Source organism: Furipterus horrens, unplaced genomic scaffold, assembly GCF_987537825.1.
Source record: "Furipterus horrens unplaced genomic scaffold, mFurHor1.1.pri manual_scaffold_3, whole genome shotgun sequence".
Lineage (NCBI taxonomy): Eukaryota > Metazoa > Chordata > Mammalia > Chiroptera > Furipteridae > Furipterus > Furipterus horrens.
Window position 1 is genome coordinate 183,229,751 of NW_028327173.1, and position 17,892 is coordinate 183,247,642.

General features: G+C 38.5%; 1 protein-coding gene across 1 annotated transcript; it reads left to right on the forward strand.

Annotated features, from left to right (window-relative positions):
- The first annotated feature begins 981 nt into the window (after window positions 1–981).
- Window positions 982–13,700, forward strand: CHURC1 (churchill domain containing 1). The gene is made up of 4 exons (XM_090270997.1): window positions 982–1,086; window positions 5,098–5,233; window positions 6,777–6,847; window positions 13,537–13,700. Exons 1-4 carry the CDS (start codon window positions 1,048–1,050, stop codon window positions 13,627–13,629), a joined length of 339 nt encoding a protein of 112 aa, XP_090127123.1. The 5' UTR covers window positions 982–1,047; the 3' UTR covers window positions 13,630–13,700.
- The last annotated feature ends 4,192 nt before the right edge of the window (window positions 13,701–17,892 follow it).

Below are 17,892 nucleotides of genomic sequence, written 5' to 3' on the forward strand. Positions count from 1 at the left end.
ATATTATACAGTTGCAAAAACAAAGAATTAGAAACTGAAATCACACTGAAATGTTGCAGATGTCATACAAATGGAAGGTATTATAATTATTCCAAGAATAGAGTGAATACTGAAGCACTAGTTCCTAAAGTGCTTCTTAGCACACCTGTTACTTTCAGAAACTGTTGCAGATTCTTACCAGAGGCTGAAATATCAAACGTTACAATTTCAGCACTCAAGTGGCGATAGACCTCCCATATTAGTAAACCCAGTTAAACTGGCTTGCTTTGAAATGGTTATTTTAAAAGCAGCAGGGCACCAATCACAAGCATTTTGAGCTCCACAGAATTGGGAAATGATTGAGGGATCACTGACCTGGCCATCTTTTGTTTACATAGTGCTTGCCTGCCACTGATGTGTTTCTGTGACACACAGAGATAGAAATATGTTTCCCATCGCTATGTTCTCTAGAGGACTCTGGGATGGTCATTTACTATTCACATTTTACATGTTCTTTTGAGGAGATTCTCTGCAAAGCTTAAAGTGCTTCTTCTCAAACACTTCAGTTATTGCTTGTTTGCCTGCCGAGACCCATCTGAGCTATCATTCTCACTGCCCTAAGAAATGGTTAAGTAAAAATATTTAAATTATAATTTCAGCTTTACATACGGAGTAAGCCAAGGCAGCTGAAAGGTTGAAACAAAGCTGAATGTGAGAAACAATTACCTTTCTTGTGTATTGTGACTTGCGTGTCAGCGTGTCAGCCTAGACCCAGGAAGGCCTATTAGAATTTGGCTCAGTTCAAGATTCCTTCCCCCTTCCCGCTACATGGTCCTCTTTTTCTCCGACTGTTTCAGAAGTCCGACAGGTTGTCACCGTGGCTATGAGAGAGATCAGACTGTGCCCTAACAATAGTTGCTAAGGGGCGGAGACTAAGACTAGGTTCAGAGACTTTTTAAAAGGCTCCAGGGTCGAATACTTAGGACGCATGCGAAACCTTCTCTTAGTTCTCGCGAGGTTTCGTCTTCCCGGAAGCCCTGGAGGACCTTCCCTGTTAACCGCGTTGCAATGTGTGGGGACTGTGTGGAGAAGGAATACCCCAATCGGGTGAGCGAGTGAGCGCCGAGGACTTCCCGCTCCCTTGGTCCATGCCCAGCCCTTAAGGCCTCTCAACCCCCCGCCCCGGCCTGCCTTTCCCGTGAGTGGGGAGCGCTCCGTGGCTCTGCCTGTTCCCATGCCCCAGGACCGGTATCAGGCACTTGACAGCGGCCTGAGGCGGTCCTTTCCCAACGGCCCCCGCCCTTAGGGCTGACATCAGCTTTCACCCCACTGCTCTATAGCTCCAGGGGGCAGCAAAGGAAACCCCACCACGGGCAACCCAGCCGGCAACAGAAACCGCTACCCTTACCCCTACCCAGGTCATTTGATGGAGTTCAATTTTTCTTGCTGAATTTTAGATCTGAAAGGGACCTCTGAGGTCATCTGTTGGAACCCAGTTTTGCAGATGAAGAAGCTAATGCCCTTAGTGAGGCGAAATTACTTGCCCAGGTTCACTTTGTAGTTAGTATGAGAGCCAAGACTAGAATTTAGGTTTCCTGGCTGTTACTTTCATTTAAATCTCTGTTTCTCTCAAGCTCAGGAGGTAAACAATCTTTACTTTCATTCACTCAAGGTATGCTTATTGAACATATATATGTGTGTAGCTAGATCACGTTGCTGGGCCAGAAAGGAATACCTAAGAAGAAATGAGAGGTGACTTCTGTGCAACCTAAGAGGTTACATTTTAGGGGAGTATGTAGTTAATAAGAAATGAGGCATATAGTGCATAAATGCCATTCAAGTTTAGGGAAAGGGGAGAGCAATACAGGGAAGCACTATTCTCCCCCCCAAAAGAAGGGCTTCAGTTGGGACTTGAAAGTTAGTTGTGATTAGGGTAGCAAAAAAGGAAAGGAGGAGCTGAAGGTTAGGGGAAAACAGTAAGAACAAGGTTCTTGTATTGGGTGGGAGGTAGAAAATCTCTATAGTTTCTCCTGTCTCTTAATATTTTGAGTAACATTTAGTCTTTTGGGAAAGATATATAACAACATGAAAACACATGGAACAACCTCTTTGAAAAGAGGTTTAGCATTATCAAATAAAGTTAAAGATGTGCATACTGAATGACCCAGAAATTAATTCCCTTCCTAGAGAAATAAATGCATGTGCTGTTATAAACATTTTTATACAATGTTTGTAACAGCGTTGTTTGTATTAGTAGACAATGAGATACCATTTTACGTCATTAGAATGGCTAAATTAAAAAAAAATCTTATAATACCTAGTGTTGGTGGGAGTGTAGAGCAACTAGAATTCACACATTGCTGGTGGGAATAGAAAATAGAAAACTGGAAAACCATGCGGCCAAGTTTATACAATGTTTTTACTGTATGACTCAGCATTTCCACTTCTAGTAATTTACCCAAAAGAAAGTATATGTCCACATGACTTATATGTGAATCTTCATCACTGCTTTATTCATAGTAGTCAAAAAACTGAAAAGAACCCAAATGTCTGTCAACAGATAAATGCATTGCAATGGAATACTACTTGGCAATAAAAAGCACCATACTACCAATCCATATAGCAACACAGGTGATTAACATGAACATTAGGTTGAGCAAAAGGAGCTGAATGCAAATAAGTATACTGTGTGATTCTATTTCTATAAAATTTTAGGACAGGCAAAACGAATCTCTAGAGGTAGAAATCAGATCAGTGGGTGCCTGAGGTGAGAGAGGGGTTAGGGTTGGACTGCAAAGCATGGAAGACTCTCTGGGAAGGTAGAAAATTTTATATCTTGACTGGGGTAATGTTTACACTGGCATAAATGTTTATTAAAAGTCATTTAGCAATACCCTTACAATATGTGGATTTTTATTGTATGTAAGTTATACCTCAGTAGACTTTGTTGTTTTAATCAAAGCAAAACACTTGTTTTTATTTTTTTAATGGATCTTTTTTTTTTTTAGATTTTATTTATTTATTTTTAGAGAGAGGGGAAGGGAGAGAAAGAGAGGGAGAGAAACATCAATGTGTGGTTACCTCTTGTGCACCCCCTAGCTGGGAACCTGGCCTGCAACCCAGGCATGTGCCCTGGCTGGGAATCGAACTGGTGATACTTTGATTCGCAGGCCAGTGCTCATTCTGCTGAGCCACACCAGCCAGGGCAAAACACTTGTTTTTAATAGCTGGAAGTTTATATTGGGTTGGCCAAAAAGTTCATTTAGTTTTTTTCCGTAAGATAGCTCTAGTAGCACTTAGTTGTCTTAACTTCATTCAAAACAATTTTGTTAGATTGTATTGTGACAGCTGTCATATCAGTGTGCATTAAAAAAAACACATCAAAATTGATGAATTTTTGTGTAGTCATTTTAATATTAAAGATGGAGGAAAATATGCAACATTTTGAGCATACTGTGCTTTATTATTTCAAGAAAGGTTGAAATGCAAAAAAAGATTCGTGCAGTGTATGGAGAAGGTGCTGTGACGGATTGAATGTGTCAAAAGTGGTTTGTTAAATACAACTTAAAAAAAAAAAGTGGTTTCCGAAGTTTCATGCTGGGGATTTCTCACTGGACGATGCTCCACAGTTGGGTAGAGCAGTTGAAGCTGATAGCAATCAAATCAAAAACAGTAATTGAGAACAACCAACATTATACCACATGGGAGATAGCTGACATCTTCAAAATATCCAGATCAATAAAGTTATTGGTGAAAATGAAAAATGTGTCTTTTAGTTTACAGAAAAAGCTAGACGGACTTTTTAGTCAACCCAATACTTTAATCCCAAGGCTTTTTCTCCCTTTAGTAGTTTAGTCCATGCGCCTATGATTTAGTATATTCAAACTATATAGTGAGCCCTGAGTAGTGTGGCTTGGTTAGCTGGATGTCATCCCACAAAGCAAAAGGTCACAGGTTGGATTCCCTGTCAGGGCACATGCCTAGGTTACAGGTTTGGTCCCCAGTTGGGGTGCCTTTGAGAGGCATCCAGTTGATGTTTCTCTCTCATATCGATATTTCTCTCCCTCTCTTTTTTCTTTCTTCCCTTCTCTAAAAAACAAACTATGTAGTTAGCTTGATTTCCCTCTACCAGAGTTAATCTGCTCCTTCATACATAGCACTGACGAGCCACTTAGAAGGGAGAGGTTAATTATGCAGGGAATCCAGGAAAGCTTCACTGTGACATCACTTCAGCAGGGTCTTAAATTCCCCTGCTATTTCATAAGCTCTTTGAATGGAAAAACATGTGACTCATCCTCAAATTCTCCACTCAGTATTAGGCACATGGCTACATTGGAGAAATGTTGATTTGAATGGTTTTACATCACATTAACTATTAAAAATACTTGTAAGTTCATTGGTCAGAAATGAGGTTGTAGTAGATTATGAAATGGCTTTAGTCCTGAACAATTATTAGTAAGCCTTTAACAAAGACCTCCCTTGAGCCAGGAATGTGAGTTGTTTTTTAGTGATTAAGCAAAACCCTTTCTCTTTGAATGCCATGGTGCCAGTCTAATGAATTACAGAGTTAACCTTTTCTGCCTGAATCACACATATCCTTAAGGACTGACATCTATAGAGCTGAGTTTATTTTGTTTGTTTATTTTATGATATTTCAAAGGCTTCAGAAAATGCTGTTTCAACAATCAACTGAGCACAAAGTATAGGATCATTTTTATCATTGGCTGTGTTTCCATTTTGAATGAATTTTAATTCTAGCTTATGATATTATACCTTATCTAATATTGTTGGCTATTAGGTTTTTCAATTTCTTCCTTTTTCATATATTTATTTCATATATTATTAAAGCTTCATTAGATTGCTTCTGAATATTCATTTGCATTTAATTCTCTTCCACATAGCTGCAGACCTCAGAGACTTACAGCTCTAACACCGCTTCAGTTTTACTTACCATGAATAGCACATCTAGAGGAAAGATAAATTCCAAAATTAATTGGTGTTGCCTTCAAGCAAGTAAATTTTGGCATTCTTTTTTTGCCTTCAGAGGTTTTAAGTTTCTTCTTTTCACCAAGGATTTTGAAATATAAGAAAATTTAAATACTATTTTTAATATTTTAGGGTAACATCTGCCTGGAGGATGGATCTTTCTTGCTGAACTTTGTGGGCTGTGCAGTGTGCGGTAAGCGGGATTTTATGCTGATCACAAACAAATCTTTGAAAGAGGAAGATGGAGAAGAAATAGTTACCTATGATCGTAAGTAGACCTTTTCTTCTCATGTAAGTCTGCTAGCAGATATTGACTTTGTGCAATGTATTATGAGGCCTATTCTAATATTGTATTGCAACACATAGTTACTAGTTAGTTAGGTTTCTAAAAGGAAATTATAAATAACACCGCATTTATCTAGCATCAGCTATTCTACTTAAATGACTTTTGGAGATAACTGAAGCTTATGATTCAGGCACCTTTTTTTGTGGTTGTTTATTTTTAAAGCATTTATGCCTTCTGAAACAAGTTATAGAGACAGGATCATCCATGTGAGTTTTCATTTTCTACTGTAGATAATACAGCGATGTCCTCCAACAGCTATTAAAGCATTCAGGGCTGTTTGCCCCTATTTTACACTTGATTTTAGCCAAAGGCTGAGAAGTGATGTTTGCCCCTATTTTAAGTGTCCCTGAGTGCTATGGTTTTTTTAGTCATATTTCTGCTTTCATAGCTTTTTTTGTCTCCCACCTCACTGTCATTCTGATATTTCTTTTGCTGCTGTAAATATGCTACCTTTATATACTACGCCTCATCCTCAATACTGGGAAACCAAACAAACTATGTGTAATAAAAATAAGTCAATTATGAGATTGGCACTAAGACATTCTATGAATAAACTAAGTATATGTACACTTTAGTGCCCAGATGTTGTGGCAGGTTGTTAAACCGTTCACATCCCCTTTTGGCTTATCTTCTGGTTCTTTGGTATGTTCTGAATATATGAGGAGTAAATGCACAAATAATGATATTCTGCAAGAAGGGTATGAAAAACACAAAGCCTTTAAGAATAGAGTCAGACGATCAAAAGTATTCTAAATTAAAAGAATTTTTTTTTTCTGTTAGATATAACCCTTTGAACTCAATTTTGTCCAAGTAGTAGGTTATGGTGGTTAAGACCAGGGGTTCTGGAGCCGGAATACTTGTATTTGAATTCTGGTTCCAACACCTCCTAATTCAATATTCTTCCTAGTTACATAACCACAGTGTGTGTTTGTTTCCTTATCCCTAAAAGTTGTATCTACCTCTTTGAGTTTTTGAGAAGATTAGGTAAATAAACAGATAAAAAGTATTTAAAACAGTGTCTGGCACACTGTAAACACTCAATAAATCATTATTATCATATGTTTTTATTAGAGTCTTTTGTTACTATTAAATTCACTTTAATGTCTAGCATTGGTTTATTTATGATTGATTATAGTAGCAAAGTTTCTGTTATTCCTGAGAATAGAAGCTTTTACATAGATAGGTCTAGCTAGTTTAAAAAACACATTTACATATTTGTTCATTGATTACCTTAGGGAGCTTTCAATGAGAATTAATATATGCACATTGAGACTCTTGAGTTTAGGCCCTTAATTATGTAGTGTTGCTATGTCACAGATTCTGGATTTCTTATCAAGGTGGATATTACAATCGGTTTCCTGCCGTGTTAAATGACAGTTAAAATTCTTTTAAAGCAGTACCATTGTGGAGAATAGAAATTGTACTTTCCATGACTTAATTATTCTGTCTCTCTCTGTTTTGGCAGATCTGTGTAAGAATTGTCATCACATAGTAGCCAGGCATGAATATACATTCAGTATCATGGATGAATTTCAGGTAAGTGTATTAATATGGGTATGTTATTGGTGGGGGCTGGGGAGATAAAAGTACCCTTGAAAATCTAGATATAGTTTTCATAAATAAAGTACTAGCAAATGTTAAGTGAGATCATTGCTGTCTTCTGTGTAAGTTGAGAGAGAAACTTTAGATGTTGGTAGATCTGCTCAAACCTGTTTTCAGGGAGTCAGAAATCAGTGTGTGCCTTATAAATAATTTTTCCATCCTCTCATTTTTGTTTATGAAGAACAGCGCATTATGGCTTCTTATGAGGTTACTATTGTGCCTCTTTTTTTCTCGACCCAGTTATGTGATTGCACGGTTGTTGGCTGTGAGTGTTGACCTGCCCACTGTCATCATACTTGCTGGGCATGGAAATTGTGATCAGGAGGTTATCTTTTGTTTTCCTTAATAGGCATATAGAGTGGAGCAATTCTGTAGTCTCAATTCTGTAGACCTGTTAATATTTGTTAAGTAAAATAACAAAATGGATCTATTGAGGTTGGAAGAGAGAAGCTGAATCACGATAAGGATAGAGAATAGGGATTTATTATAAGGATTAGCGCTTATACAATTGTGAAAGCATGTGAAGAAAGCAACAGAGTTCTGTAGGCTGGTGTAGGCCTGAAGTAGGTCTCATGGTCAGAGAGAAAAGCTGGACAGTGTGGGAGAGGACACACTATAAACACTATAAAACATGAGTACACACAGTAGCCTGTGTCTGTCCCTCACTGCCTCCATTTTCAAACCTTCAGCTTGAGCTACTTAATTAGTGCGAACTAAATGTTCATCCATAGGATATAAATATTAGGTTAGAGCTTTTAACAGGAAAAAGAATTTTTTATAATTCCTCAGATTTTCCTATAATTAGGAAAAATAAAATCTTTCGTAATGGCATTTTATAAAATAATATAACCACTCTCACTAATTCTTATTTTATTTTTTAAATATATTTTATTGATTATGCTATTACAGTTGTCCCAATTTTTACCCCTTTGCTCCCCTCTGCCTGGTACCCCAATTCCCTCCAGCAGTCTCCCACCTAGTTCATGTTCATGAGGAGTCTCCTAAAAATCCAGCAGTCTCCTCTACCATCCCAACCCCCACTGGCTTCCACAGCCAGAAATTATGGGGATTTATCTTCCTGGTGCTGGAACCCTGGGCTACAATGGTCTGACCTGGGGCTGGGGTCTCTTGTTCCCAATGTATCCCAACTGATTTCCATCCACTGCACGTGAATGTGGGACTCCCCATTCTGCCACCACACCATGTCTTTGCGCTTCTCCGCCCATCTCCACGTCTTTGCCCCTCCTACCCATCTGGATGAATGTAGCTTCTTTAAATTCTTGGTTGTTGGACTTCCATACAGCTTGATTTTCTGACAGTTCTGAGTAATATTTGTTTTGGGGTCTAGTTGTATTTTTCTGTAGCTATGTGAGGAGATGAAGTATGTTTACCTATGCCTCCATCTTGACTGGAAGTTTACTCATTCTTATTTTAATATGGAAGAAAGCACTTAGTCACATGTCATAATATGGTCTAATATGTTGTGTTTAATCTAAATAACATCTAGACCATATCTCCTTAACATCCAAAAAGTATGCCTCAAAACATATATATATGATATACGTAACTTAGGCCAAAATCAAGATCTCAGTGAATGAATAGTGGCCGGATAGGGGAATAAGCATGTCATGGGCTTAAAGGAGTAGCTTTATCCTTTCATGGGAGGAAAGAAGTGCTTATAGCTATTTTCCAGAAGCTTCTGAAGGTCCTATGAGCTTTGTAGAATCCCTAAATGGATATTGAGATTGCTTGTTTATGCCCTAATTGAGCCATTGTGTATTATTGCCATGAAACCAAAGTCTAGCTGGTTTTCCTTTATGACCGAACACAGCCATTTTCAGAGTTGCCTCAGAAATTACTCTGGGATAGGAAGAAGGTAAAGGCAGGTAGCTTGTAGTCACAATGCCTGGATAGTGTGACATTCTCTTGAAAAAAACACTTACACTGGACTCTCTACTTCCATTGTCTCTCTCCCAGCATCCACTTCCCCCTATCCATATGTTATATTCTGCCATCAGATTATTTTTCTTAAAATGATGCTTTCAAACTACCTCAGTGGCCTTTGCATAGCTCACCTTTAACTACAGTGTGATATCCAAACTCCTCATTCCAGAGTTCTTGCTGGACTGCAGCTTCACTCTCTTATTTCCAACTGCTCTCCTTATGTACGTCAACACGCATTGACTTTAGACTTTCTTCCTTCCCTCCTGTTACAGAGGGCGATTTTTATTTCCTCCTCTCTGAAGCTTACCCCTACTGCATTTCCCTGGAGTCTTCTTTTTCTCCATGGGATTTAACTTTTTTTTACATTAAGTATACTCAGTTATTCTTTATTTGTTAAACACAAATTAAAATCTATTTTTAAAAAATTATTTATTTATTTGTTTGTTTGTTTATATATTTTTAGAGAGAGGGGAAAGGAGAAAGAGAGGGAGAGAAACATCACTGTGTGGTTGCCTCACTTGCGCCCCCAACTGGGGACCTGACGTTCAACCTAGTCATGTGCCTTGACTGGGAATCAAACCAGTGACACTTGGCTCGCAGGCCGACGCTCAATCCACTGAGCCACAGCAGCCAGGGCCAAAATCTTTTAATTTCAGTCAGCTACCTCTGATTCATCCTCTCATCATCTCTTTCCTTCTTCTTGCATTTGTATTTAAACAGGTTTTTACCCTGTTTCACTTATTTCTCTGTGTTCCTCTTAACCACCTACAGGCTGGTTTTTATTTTCATTTTACTAAAACTGTTCTCTCATAGGTTTGCTATTACAGTTCTTGCCTCTTTTAATATCTCTTCTGATTCTGGTTTTGTTAACCATTGTCTTTTCTTTTTATTCCTCACCGGAGGATATGTTTATTGATTTTCAAGAAAGAGGAAGGGAGAGAGAGAGAGAGAACATGGATTGGTTGCCTCCCATATGCACTCCAACCAGGGATTAAACCCACAGCCTAGGTATGCGCCCTGATGGGGAATCGAGCCCACAACCTTTTGGTGTATGGGACAGTGCTCCAACCAACTGAGCCACATGACCAGAACAACCATTGCTCTTTTTAAAGCATTTCTTCCCTTGAGGTTTACAGTACAAGATGTTTTTTTCTTTCCTTTTAAATCATTTTGACTGCTCATTTGCTTTTTCTCTGGTGTCCTTCCCTATTTTCTCTAACCAGTTTTCCCCTAAGCTTTGGTCTCTGTCCTAAAACCTTCTCTGTACTCCCTCAACTAGTGAGCATACACACACTCAGTCTCAGTGAAAACCTATCAGGTATCCAAATCTCCTTCTCTAAGCCTGACATCCTACCTGCCCTCTTTTCTTCCTTTGTTCCTCTTGCTTATTTTTGGCTCCATCGCTACACCTTGTGTCAAGAACTGTACCCACTGACGCTGCTGCAGCGGCCCCCAGACTGTAGCTCTGCACCCTGCCCTCATGAATTTTCCTTAAGCACATCACTATGCCACTCCTCTGCTACTCTGTATGCATGTGCTTGCTCTTTTCCACGTCACTGTCCTTATTTGGGCTTTTTCCTTGACTCGTCCTTTTCTCTCCCTTCAGGCCAACTAAATCTTACCTGTTTCAAGCTGAGCCTTACATTTTATCTCCTTGCGCTTGCTAGTTCAGCCCATACTGCTTTCTCCTTTTTCTGAGCTCCTTTTACACCTACAAGCAGGCCCTGACTCCTGTGAATAGCCACTTGGGAACTCCATCTCAGCTGATGACCACAAAAAGTCTTCATCCTTAGCTGCTATGACTTACTTTTCTCATTTCCACCCCTATCTTATTCCAGCCCCCATCTTATTCCAGCAGTGGTTCAGGTTCAAAGTGGAATTCCCACCATTGATAATGTTTTGTTTTGTTTTAAATGTCTTATGGGGATTTTAAACATAATCAAAAATAGAATAGTGTATTAACATCCACTATCCATCTTTAATTTGCTTTATTTGTACCTCACCATTCCCATGTCTCCCCACAGGATTATTTTAAAACAAATTCCAAGCATGTCACTACTTCTGTAAATATTTCAGTATGTATCCCTAAAAGATAAGGATTCTGTTTATAAAACAACCACAATCCCATGGTTAAACAAAGCAAAATTTTCTGATGGCAAGAATAAAGGGGAACCCAGCCAGGTAGCTCAGTTGGTTAGAGCATCATCCTGATACACCAAGGTTGTGGGTTTGAACCCCCTCAGGGCAGATGCCAGAGTCAACCAATGAATGCACAAATATGTGGAACAACAAAAATCAATGTGTTTTTTTTTTTCTCTCTCTCTCCTTCTCCCTCCTTCCCTCTCCCCCTCTCCCTCTCTCTGTAAAATAAATAAATTTTAAAAAGAATACAGAGGAAAGTGGAGACAGAAGTACAGAGCTTAAATGGAAAATGCATTATACATGCTTACAGATATGTTTTATTTTTTTATATCACCCTAAAAGCCATTAAAATAACTATGTGTTTGCCCCCAAAAACCAAGAGGGAAACTGTGAGATTGCTTTCTGATCCTCTGCGGACCAGGGAAGGATAGGACTTGGGGTTAGAATTAACAGATAGTGACAGAGAAAAAGAGCCATGGGACCCTCAGAATAAAACAAAGGATCTAGTCTTACCCAAAGGTCACTCTACCCTTGCCACCCTTCCTTCCAAATCTGTGCCCTTAGGCTTTGAGGGTCTTGATGAATGACTGGGGGGAATTCTTATTCTTCCAAATTGGCTAGTTTTGGTCAAAGGTTTCCTAATCCCACCACATTACTGGCAGTGCACAGAGATACGTTTCTAACATTCCAAGGTAGAATTCTAGACATCTTTTCCCACAGAAGCACTGCTATATGTGGTTAGATTCTATAGTACATGTATAATATAAATTTAAAAGACTCTGGATTTCCTGGGAACCTAACTGTTGGGTACAACTACTTCTATGGGAAACTGTTTTTGAATTCCTAACAGTTGACCTACAATGAAATTTGGAATACAGACTGCCTATAAATTAAAGATTACAAGTGTAATCAATCTTACTGATTTAATAAGCTTTCCAGATTATACCATATGTTAGGTTTTTCCGTTCTCCCAAGTTAGGTTGTAAATTCTGCAAGGTCAGACCTTGTCCCCGCTTTCTTTCAAGCCTATCAGTGTACCTAGCACATTGCGGAGTATTTAGGCAATTAATAAATATTTGTCAATGGATAGATTGGTTGAAAACTCAGGTATTTGTCTAGCTTCACACATTTTTCCATTTGTTTTTCATTCCTTTTTGCTTCTTCATTTCCAGTGAGAGGGTGACTTCCTACTATTATTGTCTGATGGGTAAAAGCAGAAGTATTTGAGAGCAGTAAAAGACCTTGGAGAGAGTGAATTTTTATTTTTAATTCATGAGACTCATATTTGTTTGCTGAGGTCTAGCTTCTATTTATTTCTACTGTGTGTGTGGAGTAGACTTTAAAATTAACTGTGGTCTTTAAGGAACAGTCTTTCCACTGCCATAGCTAAGCTCCTCTGCTGAACTCGCTGGAATGAAATGGAGAGGCAGTTGCCTGGTTCTGAGTCTTTGTACTATAGTCATGGTTTGTCTCTGTGACCCTCTCTCTCGTGACTGTCTAGACCCACCAAACGCAACTGCCCTGGCGAGTCAATTTCCAGACAGCTAGCAATCTCAATGTCAGCTTTGGAAATACTAATTGATGTAACATGGATGTTTATTTTCCTAGAGAAGGTGAAAGGTTTTTAAGTAAAGGATTTAAAAGAAATGTCTCTATAGTTTAGGACCATATTAAATATTCTAGAAAGGTACTGCTATAAGAACAGGGCTTTGCCCTAAGGATTTTTGCCTAAAATAAAATCCCTTCTGTCACCAGTCTGAACATTTGTTAAACCCAAGAAACATAAAACTCCTTAAACAGATCAAATTCCAGACAACTAGCTACCTAAATATGAGACATGCTTAACATACTAATGGATTCAACATAATTTTTAATTTTCTTGGGGTAGATAAAAATAGCTTTTTTGGTTTAGGAATTTTCTCCCTTTTTTGTTGTTTTAAAAATCATTTCAATTGCATATTAGTGTTAGATATCCTAGAAAGGAAGCTCTATGATCAGGGATTTGTCCTTTGGGACCCACACTCAAATTGCTTCATTACTTCATATAGCAGCACTAAGCCCAATATGTGTATTTTTTTAAGTCCAAGAAATGGCCATGCATTTCCAAGATGACATTCTTTTTTTAAAAAGATTTTATTTATTTATTTTTAGAGAGAGGGGAAGGAAGGGAGAAAGAGAAGGAGAGAAACATCAATGTGTGATTGCCTCCCACAAGCCCCCAGCATGTGCCTTGATTGGGAATCGAACCGGTGAACCTTTGGTTCGCAGGCCAGTGCTCAATCCACTGAGCCACACCAGCTGGGGCAAGATGACATTCTTGTATAAGTAAATAGAGCATCTGCATGTATTCAGTTTACATAAACAAAAGGCTCTGGGATACACAGAATAAGCCTAAGGCATTGTTTATAGGTATTAAAATTGATCTAATGTACAGGAAGAATATCCATGACAATGCAGAGAACAGTTTTACCTGAGTAAATTAGGAAGCATCTTTCTCCTTGTTCCTTATGGTAATTATGCACTTTATCTTCTTCTAGGAGTACACCATGCTGTGTTTGTTATGTGGCAAAGCTGAAGATACTATCAGTATTCTCCCTGATGACCCCCGACAAATGACTCTGTTATTCTAAGGATCCTTCTGCAGTTCTGTTGTAACTTTGTTGTGTTGGTTTACAATACAGAAGCCTGATAGTTTGTCTTACTTAGTTTATAATGGATGTTATTTGTGTATTTTTTTCTGCCTAGACTTACCTATTCTTTGAAAGAAAAGAAGTCACTTAGGGGATTACTGTTCTCTAGAGCTGAGAGTTCTTCTGAATTTTCTTGTTCCCATCAGTACAGCCAGAATGGGAGTACACCTAGTACCTGATCTTGATTCTAGTAGAAGGAACCAGGGCTCCTTGGAGACATGACTTATTCTAGGAATGGGGCTGTAAATATACAAGATGAACTTAGAACATCTTGTACCACAGAAAAAGAAAGTGCTCAGAAAAAAAATCACAATGATTGGGTATGTCAGAGGACAGAAAAGCCAACTAAAGGCGTTCCCAGTGATCAAAGCTGGAGCAATTTCAATAAAAAATTAAGTAGCACTGGATTATAACCCAAACTATAAAATAAATATTCATGAGTCCACACTGATATAAACAAATGATTAAATGAAGAAATACATAAATTAGAAAAGGCAAATCTCCCTTACAAAAGATTTTCAAATAATGTATGTAGATACTTCCCATTTCTTAAATGTGGGTTGTATGTAGCAACTTCCTTGCAGAATATAGTATAGAAAGAAGGGGCAGACACTAGCCAAAAGCAAGATTAACGTCATCGGTGATAAGCCACATAATAGCATGTATCCCTGCTATGATGTGATGAGAATAGCACTTTACCTTTGTAATATTCCTCCCCCAACCCTTAATTTCAGTCTGTTTATCAGACTAGTTGAGGGACATTCTACAAAATACCTGACCAGTGCTCCTTAGAACTGTCAAGTCATCAAAGACAGGGAAGTCTGAGAAACTCAGAGCCAAAAAGAACTGAAGGAGCCATGACTACTACTAAGTGTAATGGGACCTTGCGCCAGAAAAAGGACATTTGGTGCAAATTGAGGAAATTTAATAAGTGTGGACCTTAGTTAACATAAATAAATAGAATGGTTCCTAGTGCTACCTTGCATAGTTGAAAGAACACTAGTTTGGGTGTCCTAAACCCTGGCATTTAGGCCTCTCTGCCATTTAGTAGCAGTATAATCATTAAGCGAAGCATTATTCTGGACTTTATTGTCTTCTTTCATAAAAATTGGGCTAATAAGAATTGATATTATACTTTCTTTACAGTATTGTTGGGAGATCCAGTGAATAATGAATGATACAATGAGATGGCTGTTGTTAGTTCTTCTCATTGTGAGACCAAACTTTAAAAGATAAGGCATTAGAAACAAAATTGTTTCCTCTTCGGATCTAAGGAACTTAGGCATTCTGAACTAAGGCTTTACTTAGAAGAAAAAATAAAAAGATGAGCAAAATGTTCATTATTGATACCAGGGAAAAGCTTTGATGTGTAACAAGAATAATAATGGCTGAGGTTTATTGAGTACTTACTATGTGCTAAGGCCTTTTAAAGTACTTATTTAATCCTCATTCACAACTCCATGAGGTAAGTCCTATTATTATTCTGATTTTAAGAGCCAAAGAAACGAAGGCACAAGAAATTAAGTAGCTTACTCGGGGTCACACAGCTAGTCCAGTGACTTCCTCGCAACAAGACTGTTCAGTACACATGAAGTATAAGGGTCTCGCACGATTAGGAAGAGGTTAAGAATATCAGTGACGGCACTCTGAGACATCTAGGCATGTCAGTCCAAGATTTATTATTTGGAAAAGTTAAGTCAGCTGCCCCTTAGGAATCAGTGGTTTTATTCCTGGAAAATGTTTTCCACTTTCTGCAAATCTATATCTGACCTGCTGAGGAAATCATTTGGTAAAATGAATCCAGAAAGCAGAGAAAATGCTTCATTACTTTAAATAGCAGCACTAAGCCCATTATAGCCTCTGAATTGTCCCTTCTTGGAGTTTGAATGCTTCCAACTTAGTCCTTTGGAGCTCAAGAGTACGATTTTAGATGCCCGTACTGTTATCTTCATCTATTGCAGAATGTATAATTACCTAACTATATTGGACTATACAAAAATTTAAAACATAAGGTCCTGTCTGTATATTTTATTATTATTATTATTATACCAACACTGTGCTATGTTTTGTGATACTTTCTTTTTCATCTTCTAGAAGTTTTCTCTGGATCTAAAAGAATAAAGACCTTTTGAACCCAATTCTACTGAATTTCTATTTTTCTGTTTAAAAGAAGAGGAGCCAGGCAAAAGCATAAGTCTTTTTTTACCGTCCTACCCTGAGATACTAGAAGGAAAAGACTTCACCTGTAGGTGTAATTGGGGACATGGGCTTGTCCTGACACCTCATTCCCTCTCTGCTTGCTCTATGTGGTACAGATCTGGAGTTCAAAGCTCAGCATGTTTGCTGTGTTGTTTTAGCTAGCTCTGCCTTTCTGAAGTGATTCTGAGTTCTCCCAATACTAATTAATTGACATATGATATAATCTGGGCACAACCAGATATGGTTTGTTACTTGTAAGTTATCACTAAAAAGTAAGTGCTCAGCGTTCTTTATTTCAGTATATCAAGAATCCTTTTGGCTTCATACTTTTGTGAGCAAGGTTAAGTTACTTGACTTAATTTGAGGCTCTCAGTTTTAAAATATCTATTTCTTGACTGTAGTACAAGTGTCTTTTATGAGACACACTATGGTTGGGGAGAAAGGAAATCAAGAAACCTGGGTCTAGAATTAGCTTTGTCACCTGCTCATGGTGGAATATTAGGCAAGTCATTTATCCTGTCTGTACCTCAGTTTCTTCAGTGGAAAAATAGAAATACTCATGCCTCCTTTGTGGAGTTTTGAATCAAATAGTGTAAGTGAAAGGTTTTTAGGTCGTACAGTGTGGTGTATAGGCAGTCGTCAGTGGCCTTTATGCAGAAACTTTGTTGTCATGATTGAAGGTAGGGGCTTTGGAGTTGAGCTGACCTGGTTTTAACTTTCAATTCTGCTGCCCTATAGCCCTTTGTCCTTGGCAGGTGTCTTACTTGATTACCTTCTCTTTAAATAGAGATAAAAATTCCTCACAGGGTCAGTGTGAGGATTAACTGACCTGACCTATCTAAAGTACTTAGTGTAGTATATGAGTATAGTAAATGGTAGTTTGGGTGATGGTTGTGATGGTGATTATAAGAAATCACCAGATGTGAAATCACCAGTTAGAATTTGGCTCTTTCCTAAACGAAGGGCAAACAGCTGTGCGAACAGTCATGGAAATAATCATCAGTTTCCGGCTGTATCTTGGTCCTCTAAAATCACTTTTCCCAAGCTATATTTTTGTTAGAGCCCTCGGAGAAACAATTGTCTCTCCTCTAAGTCAGTAGCATTACCGCAGCGCTTCTGGGAAAGCTTGTTTATGAGGCTGCTCCCTACTTCCTGAGTGCCCTAGGGAAATTTGATTAACCGGTTTTGTTGATCTAGGAAAATGGCTGCTTATATCAAGCTTTGCTTTGTCTATTTCTGACCATAAGCTGATGCTTCTGAAGATGTCAAAGGTGACAAACAAGATGAGGAATTAAGGAAAGGAAACAATTTCTCATTTCTCTTCATTTTAACAACAGCACAGCTAAAGATTTAGTTAACGGACGTCCTCGTGAAACAAGTTCCTCCAGTGCTACCTTGTCTGTTCTGTCCTGAGCCAGACTGGTCAGCTCGCCTCTGAAGCAAATAACATTTCCCCTGCTCAAACAAGGAGCCGTTTTCCTAGCATTATGGTCCTTTCTGACTCTGCAAAATCACTTATACACATAATTCTCATTCCTTCAGGACCTCAAACTCTTTCAAATTGAGACTCACGGGAAAGACAGAACACATTGTACTGGCATATCAGGCCCTAAATTGCCTGTAGCATTATGCCAACATTCAGGATACCTGACTATTATTGGGTGGAACTGCAAGCTATAGCACTATCAAGATGATGAACAAATCATTCTAGCATCCAGCATGAATTCTGTATTTCATTTCTTCAGGGAAGCAATTTGTCTCTGCGGTTATTGCTCTAAAATCAGTGCTTGTTCCTGCCTTCCCAAAAGCCATACCCTAATGTTGACTTTAAGAGCAGGATCTTGAAAGGCTTGAGTTTTCCAGAGTCAAGTTAAGGGCAGCCTTAATTTAGCAGAAGGCCCTGCAGAAGGATGCCAGGGGATTCCCGCCATAACACTCAGGTTACCCTTTTAAAATAAAGCTTTAGTTGAAAGTCAGACAGTGGGGATCCTTAACCTCTGTTCC

What these genes read in the sequence shown, in the direction of transcription:
- CHURC1 (XM_090270997.1), top strand. Translation starts at nt 1,048, where the DNA reads ATGTGTGGGGACTGTGTGGAGAAGGAATACCCCAATCGG. An exon ending in AGAAGGAATACCCCAATCGG is followed by an intron (nt 1,087 to 5,097) that starts GTGAGCGAGTGA and finishes TTAATATTTTAG; the next exon opens with GGTAACATCTGCCTGGAGGA. An exon ending in AGAAATAGTTACCTATGATC is followed by an intron (nt 5,234 to 6,776) that starts GTAAGTAGACCT and finishes CTGTTTTGGCAG; the next exon opens with ATCTGTGTAAGAATTGTCAT.